At 61.9% G+C, this 18,980-nt stretch overlaps 2 protein-coding genes across 2 annotated transcripts in view; one reads left to right on the forward strand and one right to left on the reverse strand.

The window, feature by feature from the left end:
* BOP1 (BOP1 ribosomal biogenesis factor) overlaps window positions 1–18,980 on the reverse strand; it is a gene marked incomplete at both ends in the record, with an annotated part of 49,130 nt that overhangs the window by 4,389 nt on the left and 25,761 nt on the right. Inside the window, 7 exons of the mRNA XM_079533376.1 lie at window positions 2,666–2,735; window positions 2,866–2,946; window positions 3,124–3,285; window positions 3,368–3,580; window positions 3,862–3,963; window positions 4,055–4,172; window positions 4,710–4,864. Coding sequence (XP_079389502.1) covers window positions 2,666–2,735; window positions 2,866–2,946; window positions 3,124–3,285; window positions 3,368–3,580; window positions 3,862–3,963; window positions 4,055–4,172; window positions 4,710–4,864 — 901 coding nt within the window. The remainder of the gene's footprint in view (window positions 1–2,665; window positions 2,736–2,865; window positions 2,947–3,123; window positions 3,286–3,367; window positions 3,581–3,861; window positions 3,964–4,054; window positions 4,173–4,709; window positions 4,865–18,980) is intronic.
* Window positions 9,614–15,512, forward strand: SCX (scleraxis bHLH transcription factor; the record flags this gene model as incomplete). Its single annotated transcript, XM_079533283.1, has 2 exons — window positions 9,614–10,135; window positions 15,474–15,512. The coding sequence occupies 2 exons, from the start codon at window positions 9,614–9,616 to the stop codon at window positions 15,510–15,512; spliced, it is 561 nt and encodes a 186-aa protein (XP_079389409.1).

The raw sequence follows: 18,980 nt of genomic DNA on the forward strand, positions 1-18,980 counted from the left end.
CATTCTTCCTCATGCCCAGCCTGAATCTCCCCTGCCGCAGCTTGAAGCCGTTCCCTCTGCTCCCATCACTGATGGCACGAGAGCAGAGGCCGACCCCCAGCTCACTGCAGCCTGCCTTCAGGAAGTTATAGAGAGCAATGAGGTCTCCCCTGAGCTTCTCTTCTCCGGGATGAACATTCCCAGCTCCTCCAGCCTCTCCTCATCAGCCCTGTGCTCCAGACCCCTCACCATTTCGTTGCCCTCCTTTAACACGTTCCAAGGCCTCAATATCTTTCTTGCAGTGAGGGGCCCAAAACTGGACACAGCACTCGAGGTGCGGCCTCACCAGTGCTGAGCACAGGGGAACAATCACCTCTCTGCTCCTGCTGGCAGCACTGTTTCTGATGCAGGCCAGGCTGCCATTGGCCTTCCTGGCCACCTGGGCACACTGCGGGCTCCTGTTCAGCCCAGCATCCATCCATACCCCCAGGTCCATTTCCTCTACACCGTCCTGCAGCCACACCGCCCCAAGCCTGCAGCGTCGCCTGGGGTTGTTGTAGCCCAAGTGCAGGACCCGGCATTTGGCCTTGTTGAACCTCATCCCATTGGCTTCAGCCCAGCCCTCCAGCCTGTCCAGATCCCTCTGTATGGCCTCTCCACCCCCAGGCAGATCCACACTTCCAGCCCATTTGGTGTCACCTGCGAATGTACTGAGGGTGCACTCGATGCCCTCCTCCAGGTCATCAATAAAGATATTGAAGAGGACAGGCCCAATGAATCACATCACAGTCACATCACAAAATGATGTGATTGTTGGAGCTGGAGAAAACCACTAGCATTGTTGGGTCCATTGACCCATCGCCACCACCTCCCACTCAGAAACTGATGGGAATTGTCAGGGTTGGAAAAGACCACTGAGATCAACGAGTCCAGCTGTCCACTCACCTCCATTATCTCCCCACTCAGAGAATGATGAGATCGTTGCCGTTGGAGAAGACCACTGAGATCACTGACTCGTCCACACCACCTCCCCACCACTCAAACAATCATGGAATCAATGGGGTTGGTGAAGACCACGAAGATTGTCAAGTCCAACCACTGACCCACCCCCACCTTCTCCCCACTCCAGAGAGTCATTAAGACTGGAAAAGGCCACTGAGATCACTGAGTCCAACTGCAGGCCCATCCCCACCATCTCCTCACTCAGAGAACCATGGAATCGTTGGAGCTGGAGGCCACTAAGATCCAACCATCAACGCATCCTCACCATCTCCCACTCATATTCAGAGATCATCAAGTCCAACCACTGACCCTTTCCTACCACGTCCCACTCAGAGAATCATGGAGATGTCAGGGTTGGAGAAGACCACTAAGATCATCGAGTCCCACCATCGACCCACCCCCACCACCTCCCCGCTCAGAAGAGTCATTAAAGTTGGAGAAAAGCACTGATGTCACCGAGACCAACTGCTGACCCATCTCCCCCATCTCCCCACCGAGAAAATCGTGGCATCAGTGGGGTTGGTGAAGATGGTAGAGTCCAACAATCGACCCCCTCCCCACCATCTTCCCCCTCAAAAGACTCACTGAAGTTGGAGAAGACCGCTAAGATCATCGAGTCCAACCACCGACCCACTCCTGTAATCACAGAACTGTTGGGATCGGAGAAGACCGCTGAGTCCATCGCGTCAGCGCTTAGTCTCAGCGATCTCAGCGGTCTTCTCCAACGGCAACGGATCTCATCGTTCTCTGAGTGGGGAGATGACGGAGGTGAGCAGACAGCTGGACTCGTTGATCTCAGTGGTCTTTCCCAACCTTAACGACTCTTTCGAGCGGGGAGCTGGTGGGGGTGGGTCGACGGTTGGACTCCATGATCTCAATGCTCTTTTCCAACCCTGACAATTCCATCAGTTTCTGAGAGGGAGGTGGCGGAGACGGGTCGACGCTCGGACTCAACCATAAGGGCTGCCCAGGGCTCCTTGGGGCCTCGCCGCTGCTACGGCCGCGGCTCAGCGCCACGCGGGGCGCCGGGAGATTCCACAGCAGCACGAAGGCGAGACGTGAGCGGGGGCCGCAGCAAGAAGAACAGCCCCCACCCGCAGCTCTGCCCGCGGTCGGCTCCCGGCGCAGCTGCTGTGCTGGCAGCCCGCCCGGCTCGATGCGGCGCGGCACGGCGCGGCTACGGCTCGTTGTGGGACGCGGCCGTGGGCGCAGGTAGCGGTGGCACACGCCGTGTCCCCGCAGCTCGGGGTTATTTTTAACGCCTGAGCTCAGCCCGCGTTCCCAACCCGGGGCCAGGAATGCCGAGTTGTGCAACCGGCCGCCGCCGCGGCCACCGGGAGCTGGCAGCCGGGAAGCGCCGCGCGCTATAAAAAGCACATGTGCCTTAGTGGGCTGTTAACTGCCATCTGCTCTCAATCTGCAGCCTCCGGGGCTGCGCCGCGCTCACTTTCTCCGCTGTTGGGATGCAGACTCCTGGGTGGGGTCCTGGAAAAACCCACGGAGCCGCGAGCGGCTGCGGGACGCGGTGCTGTGGCTCTGGGCCCGGGCTCCCCCCCCCGTCCTCCCCCCCCACAACAGCTCTGACACGTGCAGAGCCCCGGGCTGGCGCAGAGCAGGGCTCCGGAGCAGCTCCAGCAGTGCCGAAGCGTTCGGTGCCGCCGCGGTGCGCGGTGCGGGGCCGTACCTGATGCCAACCACTGCCCGCTGGGGGAGACGCTGAGGCAGCGCACCAGGCTGCTGTGCCCGCGGTACACCTGGGGGAGGAAGGGAAAAGGAGGGGGGTGAGGGTCTGCGGAGACCCCCTCCCCCCCCCCCCCCAGCTCTGCAGCATCCAGCGCACGGCACGGTGCAGCCGTCGCCCCCCGGCTCTGCACAGCTGCTTACCAGCGCCTGCGTGGTGGGGAAGGGCTGCAGGTCCCGCGGCTTTGGCAGCTTCGGGATCAGATCCTCGGGATCCACGTTCACCTGTGAGAGGCGCAGAGTGGGACACGGCCCGGGACTCCGTCACAACTCCGCGTGCACCACCGTGATCCGGCACACAGCGCACTGTGTGTGGGGGGCACACATGGGAGCAAGCAACGCCTGCTCTGTACGTCCCCCAGGACATGTGGTGGGGGGTTCTGGGGTCAGGGAGGCTCTCACCCTCATCTTCCTCTGCCGTGGGCACAGATAGAGGTCGAGGCAGCGCTCGAAGCGCTCGTGGATGAAGCGGGGATAGGCCGGCACGGCGCGCAGGCAGCGGTACTGCTGCGGCACGAAGTTCAGCCGCCGCTCGGCCGGCTCCTGCTGCTCCCACGCCAACTTCTATGGGGGAAAAATGGGGTCAGCAGGGTGGGATGGGGCTCGGGTGGTTTCCTGCCCACGGCCGGGCCCCCTACCCCCCTACCTCCTCCTCGCTGAGCAGGTACTCAGGCGGGGGGTTGTAGGACTCCTCGTGCCCCGGCAGCTTCATCTTGGGGGCCGGGACGTGCATCTTGTGGCGGCCCAGGATGGAGTTGGGGTCCTCGTGGGCCCAGAGGTCGTAGTACGTCGGGGTGTCCTCCTTGGGCTTGCGTGGTTTGATCCAGCCCATCTTGATGGCATGGACCAGCTTGGAGACCTGAGGGATGGGGACGGGTCAGGCCCAGGGCCACCAGGACATGTTGTGTATGGGGAAGATGGGGATGTGAGGTTGGAAAGCGATGCCCTGAATGCAGCTCTGCCCCCAAGGGTGCGTGGGGCCACACAGGACTGGGGGGGTGCCACAGGATGTGCAACAGCTGCTGCTATGGGGATGGTGGTGGGTATGGGTAGGCTACAGTGGGGATGGGAATATGGCTGAGACAGGAGTGCTTCGAATGCTCAGATACACGCTCCCAGCCCCTCGGAGCTCCCACTCACCTTCTCCTTCTCAATGAGGGATGGGATGAAGCTCCGTTTGTCCGCCGGGCGGTTGGTCACTGGGTGGATCATGACCTCATGGGTGAAGAAGTCGATGGCCGGCTGTGGAGACACACAGAGCCGCTGAGCTGCTCCCGCCCCAACCAGACCCCACTCTGTGCCATCCGGGAGTGCAAAGAAGGCCATGACCCACCTCGTAGGGATTGAAGTGCACATCCCCAAACTGTCCTTTCTGGAGACGATGCACCAGGTCCACCTGCTCGTCTGTCAGCTTTATGTCTGCGCCTGTCATCTTGTCCTGGACTGTTCGCCTGCAGGGAGTGAGGCAGATCTGGGTCAGGCTCTGGAAAGGAGCTCTGTGGAGAAGGACCTGGGGGTCCTGGTTGGCCAATGGTTGGCCAAGCGTTGGCCAGCGATTGTCCAATGTTTGACAAATGGTTGACCAACGGTTGACAAGTGGTTGATCAATGGTTGACCAACGGTTGACCAATGGTTGACCAGCAGTTGACCAGAGGCTGAGAATGAGCCAGCAGTGAGCCCTGGTGGACAAGAAGGCCAACAGTGACCAACAAGCTGACCGTTAGCCAGAAGAAAGCCCTGGTGGCCAAAAGGACCGAGGGGAAACTGGGGTGCATTGTACAGAGTGTGGTCAGCAGGGTGAAGGAGGTGATCCCCTCTCTGCTCTGCCCAAGAGGCCACAGTTGGGAGCACTGGGAGGTGCTCCCCAGAGATGCACCCACGGATGGGGCCCTGGGCAGCCTGAGCTGGTGGGGTGCTCCCTGTCCATGGCAGAGGTGGGGCTGTGGGTCCCTTCCAACCCAACCATCCCACGGCTCTATGATGCTCACCAGTAGTCAGGGTTCTCCATCTTCTCCAGGAACTTGTCCAGCTCGTCTTTGTTGCGGATGGGTTTGTAGATCCTCTTCCCCTCCAGGTCATAGCCAATGTGTGGGAAGTCCTGGTACCACTCCATGGGGATGTTGCCCACCGTGTTGCGAATGTCCTGGAGCAGGGAGGATGAAGCAGGGTGAGGGGAGGGTCTGGGGTCTGCACGTGGTCATGGGTCTGGGGTGAAAGCAGCCAGTGGGACTGCCACCATGCAACCACACAATCACAGAATCACAGCATGGCCAGGGTTGGAAGGGACCTCAAGGATCACGGAGCTCCAACCCCCCACTGCATGCAAAGCCACCAACCTCCACATTTCACAGCAGCCCAGGCTGCCCAGGGCCCCATCCAACCCGTCCTTGAACACCTCCAGGGATGGACGGGGCATCACAGCCTCTCTGGGCAGCTGTTCACCACCCTCTTGGTAAAGAACTTCCCCCTGACATCCAACCTCAGTCTTCCCTCCCTAAGGATCAGCACAGCCATACAACTGCCAGCATGGCTACAACCTACACCACAGCCACACAACCATAGCATGGCCACACAACCATCAGCATGGCCACAAAACCATCAGCATGGACACACAACCATCAGCATGGCCACGACCTACACCATGGCCACACAACCATCAGCATGGCCACAAAACCATCAGCATGGCCACGACCTACACCATGGCCACACAACCATCAGCATGGCCACAAAACCATCAGCATGGCCACGACCTACACCATGGCCACACAACCATCGGCATGGCTACAACCTACAGCATGGACACAACCTGTAGCACAACCAGACAACCAACAGCACGGCCACCCAACCACCCCCAAAAGCCACACAACCATGGGCATGGAGACACAATGATCAGTACAGCCGCACAACATCGGCACGGTGGCCTCACTCCTCACCCCTCAGCTGCATCCTTTTCATGGTCTGGGGTCGGGATGAAGCCAGGTCCCGCCGTCCTCTCCCCCTCAGCCCCGGTGTTACACAACGCAGGGACCCCGTCCCCAATTACCAACACCCCGAGAGGAGGTGTGAGGGTGACCTGTGCCCCCCACACCCCGCAGTCAGGGGTCACCCTCACCCTGCCGCCATCTGTTCCCCATAAACACCTGCAGAACTGCACCGGGGCCTCCACGGAACAGCGCCGAGCGCCCCGAGGAGCGGAGCTGCTGGGAGCCCCCGGGCCACTCCGCACCCATCCATCACTCCTGAGCACACGTCAGCGCAGGATGTGCGCGGCCTCGGGGGAACCGGGCAGGAATTTCCCGAGCTGAGGGGACACGGTTGGGATCACGGCGCTCTGGGACCACCCCACGTCCCGGTGCAGACAGACGGACACCGGGATGTCGGCTCTGGATGCCTCATCCCTCATCTGCGAGCTGCCCCCGTTCCTGCAGCTGAAGGGGATGATGGAGAGCGATGTGGGGGGACAGCAACATCTCAGGGCACGGGGTGCTGAGCCCAGCACTGAGCTTGGCATGGATGCTCCCATGCGGTGCCAGACAGAGGTTGGAACTGACCTCCAAGATCCTCAAGCCCACCCTGCCATGTCCCCAGGTGCCACATCTCCACGGTTACTGAACACCTCCAGGGACGGTGACCCCCTCCCCCCCACATCCCTGTGCCGGCGTCTGACTCCTCTCTGGAGAAGAAATTGTTCCTAACATCCAACCTGACCCTCCCCTGGTGCCATGTGAGGCCATCCCCTCTCATCCTACCGCCATCCCCAGCAGCCAGATAGGGGACGTGTCGGGGACTCAGGTGGCTGCACAGCACATGGTGCTGGGACAGACAGAGGGGACAGGGGTGCAGAGACCTTTGTGGGGCAGCTTGGCTTTCTCAGAGCCGTTTCCCTGCACGACGCTCCCTGCACCTGGATGCTCCCATCACCTGGATGCTCCCGTCACCTGGGCGCTCCCCTCTATGTGGGTGCTCACCTCACCTGGGTGCTCCCCACACCTGGGTGCTCCCCGCAGCCCCACGCGCATGGGGGCGAGTTGAGGGCACAGCTGTGCACTCACAGCAGCGTTTGCTGCAGGCGCGCTCGGCCGTGTTTACAACATCCCGGGCTGTGCTGGAGCTGAGACGCGCAGACGGAGCGTCTCTTCCCCAGGCAGCTCAGCTCCGCCAGGCGCTGCGGACTCTCAATGCAGGAATCCCTGGGTGAAGTTCTTGCCAGGATCTCAATGAGCCTGGGATGCGTTCCCTGCACACAGCAGCTCCGGGGGCCCCACAGATACACGGAGGTGCTGCCCCGACGCTGCTGTGCGCATCGAAACAGGCACCGTGCCGCGCAATGCAGCCAGGATGGATCCCCTCAACTGACTCACCCCATCCCCGGAGCTGTGTCCCCAGCTCTGCCCATCCCGGGGGCAGGGAGAGAAGCTCCACGTGCCATCGGTGCCAGCGTTGATGCCAATGAGCACCAAAACCCCACAGGGACGCGCACAGCCGTGGGGACACGCACAGCCTGTGGGGCCAATCCAGGTCCCATCCCGCCCCCCCAGGTGATGTGGTGGAACCCCTGAGCTGCAGCCCCACGCCTGGGCAGTGCCCCCTCCCACCCAACGGTGCCGGCAGTGCATGGCGGGGGGGGTGCGGAGCGCTGGAGGCAGTGCCGTCACTCAGCGCACGTCTGGAAGTTGTTCTTGGATGGGCCCTGGGCATTCCTAGACGCACATTCCTGGCAGCTGGAGAGCGTCGTAGGAAAGATTCTTTGCTTGAAAATATCCGGTCCACGTGGAGGAGAGGAGGGGATGGGGAGAGCTGCGCCACGGCACCCTCTGTGCCCCGGGGCTGGGGGTCAGCAATGGGGTGAGAGCTGCGCCCCATAAGTGAGCAGCACTCTGTGCCCCAGGGCTGGGGGCTGCCCCTCACCTGGGCAGGGTGCCTGCGGGGTCCTGCACTGGGGGTGGTGCTATGGGGCTGGAGGTTCAGGGGGCTGCGGGAGAGTCACTCCCATAAATGAGGTTACATAGAAACGACACGAAGATGGGGCAGGGAAACCCCTAGGAGCAGGGCAAGGCTGTGGGCAGCAGCCCCTCTGCCATCATTTGGGGGCATTGGAGCCAAACTTCCAGGTAATAAAACTGTGGCAGGAGTTGGAAAGGACGTGAGGGGGGAGGGGGGGTTCAGACTCTGCTCTGTGCCGGAGTGGTGGGGGTGGCCAAAAGGGTGCAATGCAGCATCAGGATGTGGCCAGGAGTGGGACGATGGTGGCCAACGGGATGGGATGGAGCAGCGGGACACAGCCAGGAATGGGACAGCAGTGGCCAAAACGGGATGGGATGGAGCAGCGGGACACAGCCAGGAGTGGGACAGTGGCGGCCAATAGGATGGGATGGAGCAGTGGGACACAGCCAGGAGTGGGACGGCCGTGGCCAATGGAATGGGATGGAGCAGCGGGGCTCAGCCAGGAGCAGAGCTGGGGGTGGGACGCAGCAGTCCCGGTGCCAACCCGGCTGATTCTGGAGAAGGGAGATGTGAGCCAGCGCCGGGGCTGGTGCTTTGGCCGCGTCCCACTGCTGAGCGTCACCTGCAGCAGCACTGCTGCATTCCCACCCCCCGTAGGGAGGAGGGCGGCAGCCTCTGCTTCTTCCTCCTCCTCCTCCTCCCGGCTGCGGGGGACGGGCTGACGGGCAGACAGACAGACGGACGTGCGTCTCTCCGGGAAGAACAGTGCAGGGAAAAGCGCCCGGTGATGGCGCAGGGACGGAAGGTGCCGGATAAAAGAGGGATCGTTAGCGGAGCTAAACGAAAGCAGATGCCTGCGGGAGCCGGGGCTTTCCAAAGCACACCCCGAGCGCTCGGAGCTGCCGCGGGGACACGGCACGGGGGGGTGGGCACAACAAGTGGCAAAGCCCCTTCCCGGTGGGGTCAGGAAGCTGCTTCACCAGCGCAGAGCACAAAGAACCGCGCTGCAAAGCTGCGGTCCCGCAGCGCTGCGCACGGATGGGGCTCAGCCCACGCTCCCGTGCACATCGGGGCAGTGCGGCTGAGGGTCTCCTGCCCCCTCCTCACGAAGCACAGCCACGCAGCACCCCCGTGGCTCCGACCCGTCCCATAAATGCGCCCCAAAGAACTGGGCAGCTCAGGGGCTGCACCCGGAGCGCTACTGAGCTGACGTTTGGGGATGGGTACCTCCAGAATCTCCCCTGCCGCCCCGAGCTGCCCCACAGCACCGGATTCTTTTGAGCCGCAGCGGTTGGGGCCATTTGGGAGGCAGCACCGCGGGCGGCCCCCGAAGGGTTAATCTCTCCTCTCTGCCCCATTAGCACCGATACGGTCACAGTGAGGGGGAGGCGGGGAGGAGCCTCCCCGGGGTCCCCCCCAGCAGCCCCAGCCCCCTGACCCCGGGGCGCGGGGGATGGCTACGCGTACCCCGTGCGCAGGCAGCGTCCGTCCCTCACACTTAACGGGGCCGGGACCCCCCTCACGCTGCGGGGGGCAGGAGAACCGCTCCCCCCCCCCACCCCACCCCATAGCCATACCCACACCTCGGAACCCCGTGCCCCGGCAGGTGACACACAGCGGGCGCTCCGGGACTCGAGGGGGGGGGAATGCTACGGAAGGGTTAAACCCCCCCGGGCAGCGCAGGTAGGCCGAGCCTGCGGGGCGCGGGGCGGCGCCTGGCTGCCCACCGCCCTATAAAGCCCCGCGCTCCGGCCCCACTCGCGCCTTAGGATGCACATGGTGCCGGCGGGGGACGCCGCGGCCGTGCGCGGTCCTTGAGCCGTCGGACGCGCGGGGGCACGGGGACCCCCTCCGGCAGCGAGCTGCCCCCCGGCGGCGCCGGGGCTGTGGCATGCGGCGGGGCTGAGGGCGGCGGTGCCGGCGGTGCGCGCGGTGCCGGCTGCTCGCCATGTCCTTCGCCATGCTGCGCCCCGCGCCCGGCCGTTACCTGTATCCCGAGATCAGCATGCTGTCGGAGGACGAGGAGAACGGCAGCGAGAGCTCGGGCTCCGACGAGAAGCCCTTCCACCTGGACGCCGACGGCTTCGGCATCAAAGCCGGCAAGAGGAGGAGCGGCAAGAAGCCCGGGCGGCTGCACCGCGAGCCCCGGCAGCGGCACACGGCCAACGCGCGGGAGCGCGACCGCACCAACAGCGTCAACACCGCCTTCACGGCGCTGCGCACCCTCATCCCCACCGAGCCGGCCGACAGGAAGCTCTCCAAGATCGAGACGCTGCGCCTGGCCTCCAGCTACATCTCGCACCTGGGCAACGTGCTGCTGGTGGGCGAGGCGTGCGGCGACGGGCAGCCCTGCCACACCAGCCCGGCCTTCTTCCACCACGGCGGCGGCGGCAGCCCCCCGCCCCGCGACTCCGAGAACTCCCAGCCCAAACAGATCTGCACTTTCTGCCTCAGCAACCAGAGGAAGCTGGTGAGTGGCTGCGTGCGAGGGTCCGAGGGGTGCGGGGATGGGTGGGAGTGCGGTGGGACCCGAGGTTTGGGTGCGGGAGTGTGCCGGAACGCAAGGGTTGGGGTTGGGAATGTGGTAGAAACCAGAGGTTGGGCACAGGAATGCAACAGGACTCGAGGTTTGGGCATGGAAATGCAACAGGACCTGAGGTTTGGGCATGGAAATGCAACAGGACTCGAGGTTTGGGCATGGAAATGCAACAGGACCCGAGGCTTGGGCATGGAAATGCAACAGGACCCGAGGCTTGGGCATGGAAATGCAACAGGACCCGAGGCTTGGGCATGAAAATGCAACAGGACCCGAGGCTTGGGCATGGAAATGCAACAGGACCCGAGGCTTGGGCATGAGAGCGTGGCAGAACCCAAAGTTTGGGGACAGAAATGCATCAGAACCCAAAATTTGCTCATGGAAACACAGCAGAAGCCAAGATTTGGGCATGGAAACGTGGCACAACCCAAAGTTTGGGTATGGAAATCTGACAGAACCCAAGGTCCAGGTGTGGAAACACAGCACTTCCCTCCAGCATGTACAGATCTGCTAGCTCCAAAGCCCGAAGAGTGAAGGAATGGAGGAATGGGAAATCCTGGAGGGTTTTCGGAGCTGGAAATGGGAGGCAGAGGGGCAGGGATGGGTGCGCATCCAGCGCTGTGTGGCACAGCAGCTCTGAGTGGCAGAGGCCGTGCCCTGTGCCAGCGCTGGGTTTGGGCCCTGGGCAGTGCTGGGTGCCCACGTGGCCGCAGGGCGATGGTTTGGTGCCCTCTAAGCGTCCCAAAGGGGGGTGGCACTGGTTGGGTCGGTGCACCGTGTGTAGTGTGGGTTCACCAAAGGCTCTCCGTGCCTTTGGGGAAGTGCTGCATTGCGCCGTGCTGTGCCCCTGGGCGTCACCTGGGGGGGCATCACCTGCGGGCATTGCTGCACATGCAGGGCAGGTGCCAGGGGCAAAGTAAACCCTGCGTGGGGCTGCGTCGTGCACCCAGACCCACGGGCAGGGGAGGAGCTGGGGCAGCAGGCGGTGGAGAGGGCTGGTTGTGCGCCGTGTGCTGTGCACCCCTCCCTGCCCCCCCTTGATGCCGGGTGGAGGATGAAGAGGAGGAAGGAGCCGTGGAGGATCTGGGGCTCATGATGCACCAAGCGGCGGCGGTGGAGCACTCACGAGTGGACTGTGACTGTGACAGCTCAAGAGCTTCCAAGCAGGAAAAGCCCAAAGCCGCTAATCCTCCCTGCGCGCCCTTCCGGCTCTGTGGGGCCGGAGGGTCACCTCGGTGAGGATTTACACCAGCATCCCCCCAGTTCTGCCGGGGCCTGGAGCACCCATGAGGAAAGGATGCTCTGTGGTTCCCCCCCTGACCTTCATGCAAACAGAAGCTGCAGGTGGAGGGGGGAGATCCCACGGAGGCGGGAGGGGAAGCTTCCGCTCCCCTCGGAAACCTCCAGCGCTCTCCTCCGTCTCCAAAGCATCGCCAACTTTGCACTGATTCCTCTCAGTCCTCATTGCTGCAGCTCTTGTCGGGAGCAAACTCCCTCCCCCAGGAGCAGGACGTATCCATATTCCTGCAGTAACTCTGGACAGACCCCCCAGATTGGTGCTCGGAGAGTTCGAGGCGCTCCAAATACGCTCCTTTGGGGACCGATGGCAGCAGGTCGTGCCTTTGTGCTCACCTTGTGCTGTTCTTGAGGGTGAAATGATGGAAATAAACCACCTGTGAACCGGGATGGCACACGGAGAGGGGATGGAGATGCACCTCCCAACACGAGGCAGCCCCCGGCCCCACCAACACTGCACAAAGTGGCCCTCAGGTACTGCAGGACGCAGCCCCCAGTCCCCTGAATACTAGACAGGAGGAAGACCCCTGCCCATGGGCACGAGATCCCCTTTTCCATCACAGGAGGCAGCCCTGCACTCCTCTGCATTGCTCGAGTCAGCTTCAAGACCCGTCCTGCTGCATGAGGCAGCCCCCAGACCTTCGCCTGCTGCACAAGTTGGGGCAGAAACTCCTGCCCTTGAGCCCTAGCACGATGAAGGGCAGAGACCCCCCTGCCCACCACAGGAGACAAGGGAAAGACCCCTGCCCACTGCACAAGATAGGGTAGACACCTCGCAACCACGTTCCCATTGTACAATGAAGGGCACAGACCCCTGCCCCTCACAGGAGGCAGCCCCCAGACACCTGCCCACGTGTCCATCACAGAATGAAGGGCACAGACCCCTGCCCATCACAGGAGACAAAAGAGAGCCCTGCCAATGTGCCCGCTGCACAGGACGGGGCAGAGACCCCTGCCCATTGCAGGAGGCAGCGCCCAGCCCCTTGCCCATGGCAGGAATCAGGGCAGAGCCCCCAGCCCAAGTCCCCCTGGCAGGAGGCAGGGCTCTGCACGCCCTGGCTGAAGTGTTCCCCGTCCATCCATCCCCACCCTGCAGTGCTCACTTTTCCACCATGCCTTTCTGCTTACGTGTGCGGATGCCGTCCCGACCAACGCGCCTTCATGGCACAGAGTCCGGCCCTCTGCTTGGCCAAGAGGGCGTGAGGGGACAGGAACTCAGGATGTGGGGCAGCACCATTTCCTACAAACCCTACTCAAGTTCTGGCCACGATGCCCGGTGGGCAGCGGGGGGCTCACCCAGCTCTGTGAGCCAGTGTCATATCCCAGCGTCCCAATGCCTTCCTGCTGGGATTTTGGGGCTGACCCCAACCCCGTCCCTCTGGGGAAAGCCCCCCCGTTTTGTTTGTTGCCAAACAGAGACGGCGAGCAATGGAGAGTGGAGGGCATGGGGTGTTCCGTGCCCACAGCCTGCAGGCACTGGGCTGTGCCATGAGTGAGCGGGAGGGAAGTGAAACCATTTTGGGCATTTGGCACACGTGTGTGTGTGTGTGTGTGGCACTGCTGGGCAGCAGGGACGGGCCTGTGTCCATGGGGCTGTGGCACAGCAGGCACTGCTGGTGCTGCAGGGTGTGCCAGGGCTCCAGGGAGCTGCAGGTGGAGGGGGAGGCTGTGCCACAGTGTGGGTGGTGAGCCAGAGGAGGGGTCACCTCCCTGGGATCTTCTGGGAGTCCCTTTGTGGGTGCTGCCTGTGCCGTCCCCTCCAGGACGAAGGGCGATGGATGGGGACACGGTGCTGGTGAGGACATGGGGACGTGGTGGTGGTGGGATACCTGGTACTGGTGAGGACAGGGCTGGTGGGGACTGAGCTACTTCTGTTGGGCAAAGAGCAGTGGGCACGGCATGGGGCCGCGCTCGGGCACCCCTGGCAGGCTAAGGGCTGGGCTCCGTTTTGGCACAAAAAGCCTAAATTCAATGAAATTCCCTTTGCTGAACGCACTCAGGGCTGAGACCCTTTGTGGTGCTCTTCCCCTGTCCGCAGCCCACCCCAAAGCCCACGCTGACCCCTGAAGCAGAAGCACAAGTTTGAGAGGCAGCGAAAATGGGGAGGGGGCACCGAGAGCAGCTGGGAGCTCAGGGGGGTGGCAGAGGTCGCAAATGAGATGGGGGCCAAACCTCCTGTCAGGCTCTCGCAACCTGCACCCAGCGGCTGCCCCAGACCCCATCCACGGGGATGGGGACAACCCAGTGCTGGGTTTGTAGCCCAGAAGGGGCCAACGGAGCTCAGCGTTTGCTCAGCTGGTGATGATGGAGCCCGGTGCTCAGAGTTCTGCCCCACTGCCACAGGGAGGATGAATGACTCCATTCCAAAGCAGAGCAGGGTGGGCACCCCTGGCGGCACCGAGCACCCGACTGCACCCAACTGAGCTCTGCCCATTGCACCAGGAACCCTACCAGCTGGGAACCAAGTGCAGCTCCCGTCCGGTGGGTCAGGGGTGTGGGCAGCTCCTGGCAAAGCCCAATCCTACGGGGCACGGTGCTGGGAGCAGGGCTCAGCTCTGCCCCAGGACGGCAGCATGGTGGGACCCCGGTGCCTGAAGCAGTGCAATGGGGCTGGGCAGCCCCTGCTGACCCCGCAGCTTCCCCACAGTATCTGGAGATGGGCCGGCTACGCAGCCCCATAATTTACTGTTCCTGCTGCACTTAATGGCAGCGGAAAGGCAAGGTGATAGGGGAAAAAATATGAGGCGGGATTTTCCGAATCCCCATTTCCTCTCCAGACAGCACAAGAACTCCTGGGGCCCGAACATCTGGGAAATTTAATTTTACCATTTCGGAGCTGAACTCCCCTTCCCCTCCCCTCCCCACCCCCGGTAACAAAGGAAGAGTCAGAGCCGGGGCTGCACGTGCAGCGTGGGGGAGGCTGCACCGGCAGTGCCGTAGAGCGGCTCCGGCACAGCCACGGCATGGCCACAATGGAAAAGGGTGCGCGGTGCCAGCAGGAGGCACAGAGAACCATGGAACAGTTGGGATGGAGGGGTCCTTAAAGATCACAGAATTGGCTGAGTTAGAAGGGTCCTTAAAGATCGTAGGGCCATGGGATGGGTTGGGCTGGAGAGGTCCTTAAAGATCACAGAATTGGCTGAGTTAGAAGGGTCCTTAAAGATCATAGAGCCATGGGATGGGAAGGGTTGGATGGGTCCTTACAGGTCACAGAAGCACAGCATGGTTGGGCTGGAAAGGACCTCGAAGTCCCCCTGCCACAGCCCCACTCCTGCTGTGGGCTGGTTGCCCCCCACCGGATCAGGTTGCCCAGGGCCCCGTCTAGCTTGGCCATTTCCATCAAGAGGAAAGGAGAAGCAGCAGCTCTGCTTGCATCCACCTGGTCAGGGCAGTGCTGGTGGTACTGGTGGTACTGGGGGTACTGGTGATGGTAGCAATGACAGCAGTGGTGGTGTTTGTGGTGTGGTCAATGTGCTGTAGATGGTGGTGGTGTTGATGGTGGTACCGGTAATGGCAGCAGTGGTGGGGTGGCATTGGTGGTGACGGTGGTGATAGCAGTTTGGTGACGGCGGTGGCGGTGCTGGTGGTTGGATACGAGGAACAATTTCTTCCCCAAAGAGTGGTTGGGCAACTGGCATGGGCTGCCCAGGGAGCGGTGGGGTCACCGTCCTTCGGGTGTCCCGTAACTGTGGAGAATGTGGCACCTGGGGACGTGCTCAGTGGGCACGGTGGGACGGCTTGGGGTTGGACTGGGTGACCTTGGAGGTCTTCTCCAACCTTAACGATTCTGTGCCACTGGTGGTGGCGATGGTGGTGCTGGTGACAGTGATGAGGTTCCCCCAGCTCTGGGATTCCACTGTCTGACTGTTGGGGATGGTGGGAGGACCCCACGGGGACACTGGGCAGCTTGCTGCTGGCAATCCCAGCCCGGGGGCTGGTTCTCTCATTCACTCACCCTCTTCCCTCTTCTCTACAGAGTAAAGACCGCGACAGGAAGACGGCGATCCGGAGCTAGGCGCCTCCGGGAAAGGCGGCACGGAGGAGCGGAAGGACGGATGGATGGACGGACGGAAAAGCCACACACACCGAACCACGGACACACTCCCGCCTTCACCCCGCTGCCAGGGACAGGACCCTGCCCCTATGGGGCCGTGGGGCCGGGCTGTGGGGACGCCCCGCTGGGACTGAGCCACGCTGGGGACGCTGCCGCCGGGACCGACCGCTGCCCGCGCTGTCCCCTCCAGCTTTGAGCCACGCCATCCCCTGAACTGAGGCCTGGGGTGCTGCATTTGTTGAGTTTAATCAATACATGCTGGTGTTTCATGTCATTGATACGATAATATAAAGCCTGAGCAGCTCGTATAATTAAAAATGGGTACGGTTCAGAGCCAAGGCAGAAGCTTCCTTCCTTCCAGCCCAGCGCAGCCCCAGTTCCACAGCGCCAGGAGCTCCGTGCCGTGCCGGAGCCAGGCTGCAGCAGCAGGTAAAGGCAGCCCTTGGTGAGGACCAGATGCTGCAGCTGGGCTGGGTTTCCTGGGGAAATCAATTACACGTGCAGCGCTGTGAGCCCAGCGCTCCCCCCAGCCCGGCTTGCTCGGCAGTCTTGCGGGCTGCAGGGCAATGAAGCTCCCCAGCATCACCGGTGGGTTGAGGGCACGGGGATCTGTGGGACGAGGCTCAGAGCGACGCTGGGGGTGCGTGCAAAATGGGGATGGGGGAGGTGGGGGATGGGGCACGGTGTGTGGAGGAGCCCTGGGGATCTGCTGGGCGATGGGTGCTCAGCAGAAGGAGCCTGGCCATCGCCGGTCCCATAGCAAATGTGGACCGGGAAAGCCCAGGTCAGCGCTGCACAGAGGAGCCTGGTGATGGCAGCCGGAGCTACAACATGTGGCATCTCCCATCTCGGGTGGGAGCAGCACCTTCTGGCTTAGGTCAGCATGGCATCTCCCCTCCTGCAGCATCTCCCGTGTCAGGACCATGCAGCATCTCCTGTCCTGGGACTGTACAGCATCTCCCATCTCGGGACTCCGTGGCATCTCCCGTCTTGGGGGTGTGCAGCACCTCCCACTGTGAGTCCACACGGCGCCTGCAATCCGCACCATCTCCCACTTTGGGACAACACGGAATCTCCCATCTCGGGACACCGTGCCGTTTCCCACCTTGGGATCACGTGGCACATCCCATCTTCTGTGATTTATCTGTCCTGGGGCCACCCAGCATCTCCCATCTCAGGACACTGTGGTATCTCCCATCTGGGGAACGTGCAGCATCTCCCATCTTGGGACCCTATGGCACCTCCCATCTTGTGTGGCATCTCCCATCTCGTGCAGCATCTCCCATCTCAGGTCCATGCAGCATTTCCTGTCTCAGGACCAGGTGGCATCTCCCATCTCAGGAATGTCAGCATCCCTTATCTTGGGGCCATGTAGCATTTCCCACATTGGGACTGGGCAGCACGTCCCACTTTGTGTAGCATTCTCCCATCTTGGGACGGTGTGAAACCTCCCATCTCAGGACACTGTGCCACCTCCAATCTCATGGCCATGTGGCATCTCCCGTCTTGTGTGGCATCTCCCACCTTGGGATCGCACGGCATCTCCCATCTCATGCAGCATCTCCCATTTCAGCAGCGCAGAATTCCCCATGGTGGAACCACGTGGCATCTCCCACCCTTGCACCACACGGAATCTCCCACCTCAGGACACTGCAGTATCTCCCATCTTGGGAATGTGCAGCATCTCCCACACTGGGACATTGTGCCATCTCCTCTTTTGGGACCAGGTGGCATCTCGTATCTTGGGACAACAAGGCATCTTCCATCTTGGGAAGGCGCAGCATCTCTTGAAAAAGTGTAGCATTTCCCATGTTGGCATTGCTTGGTATCTCCAGTCTTAGAACCGTGTGATATCTCCCACCTGATGTAGCGTTCTCCCATCTCCCATCTTGGGAACACGTGACATCTCCCATCTTGGGACCATATGGAACCTCCCATCTCAGGACACGGTGCCATCTCCCATCTTGGGACCAGATGGAACCTCCCATCTCAGGACACGGTGCCATCTCCCATCTTGGGACCATATGGAACCTCCCATCTCAGGACACGGTGCCATCTCCCATCTTGGGACCATATGGAACCTCCCATCTCAGGACACGGTGCCATCTCCCATCTTGGGACCAGATGGAACCTCCCATCTCCGGACACGGTGCCATCTCCCATCTTGGGACCACTTGGCATCTCCCATCTCAGGACATGGTGCCATCTCCACCTCAGGACCCCACGTACAGCATTCTCCCACCTTGGGAGCAATGGCACTTCCTTCCCTCCTTCCCTCCCTTCCTCCCTTCCTGGCAGCCGCACTCAGCAGCCAGAAAAGCCGAGGGGAGCAGAGATGGCTCCATGCTGCTGGGGGGAACACAGCTGTGGCTCCACAGGGGGTGGGCAGTGGGGACCCCTGCCTCAGTGTGGGGTCGGGGGCTTCACGCCAGGATTCTGCTGCTCAGAGGTGGAAATGCTGGTATTTTTACTTTGGATATGAGCAGTTTTGAAGCTGGAGAAAGGGGTTTGGAAGGCTCCCTGCCTCTCGGGCCACGCTCAAAGGCACATGAAGCGGTGATGGATTCTCTTCAAATGAAACTGAGAGGCGCTGGGGAGGAAATGCTCAGCAGAGCCCTCTTGGGTGCTGCAGATGAGGTCGTAGCTCTCAGCACTTCAGCACTGCTGCGCCAAGGCCAGGGGATGCAGCTGATCCGTCCCCACCCCCCCGAGCTGCAGTCACATGGGACAGGACCCACACAGGGGCAGGACCCACAAAGGAACAGGACAGGACCCACACAGGGACAGGAACCATGCAGGAACAGGATCCGTGCAGGGACAGGACAAGAACCACACAGGGACAGGACCCACACAGGGACAGGACCCACAAAGGAACAGGACAGGACCCACACAGGGACAGGAACCATGAAGGGACAGGATCTATGCAGGGACAGGACAGGAACCACGCAGGAACAGGATCCGTGCAGGGACAGGACAGGACCCATACAGGGACAGGAACCATGCAGGGACAGGACAGGACCCACACAGGGACAGGAACCATGCAGGGACAGGACAGGACCCACACAGGGACAGGAACCATGAAGGGAAAGGACAGGACCCACACAGGGACAGGAACCATGAAGGGACAGGACAGGACCCACGCAGGGACAGGACAGGACCCACACAGGGACAGGACCCACGCAGGGACAGGATCCATGCAGGGACAGGACAGGAACCACGCAGGGACAGGACAGGATCCATGCAGGGACAGGACCCTCAAAGGGACAGGACCCAGGCAGGGACAGGGCAGGACCCACACAGGGACAGGACCCTCAAAGGGACAGGACCCACACAGGGACAGGAACCATGCAGGGACAGGACAGGACCCACGCGGGGACAGGACCCAAATAGGAATGGGACCCACGAAGGGACAGGACTCATGCAGGGGCT

Source organism: Tetrao urogallus (genome assembly GCF_951394365.1).
Source record: "Tetrao urogallus genome assembly, chromosome: 3".
Taxonomy (NCBI): Eukaryota; Metazoa; Chordata; class Aves; order Galliformes; family Phasianidae; genus Tetrao; species Tetrao urogallus.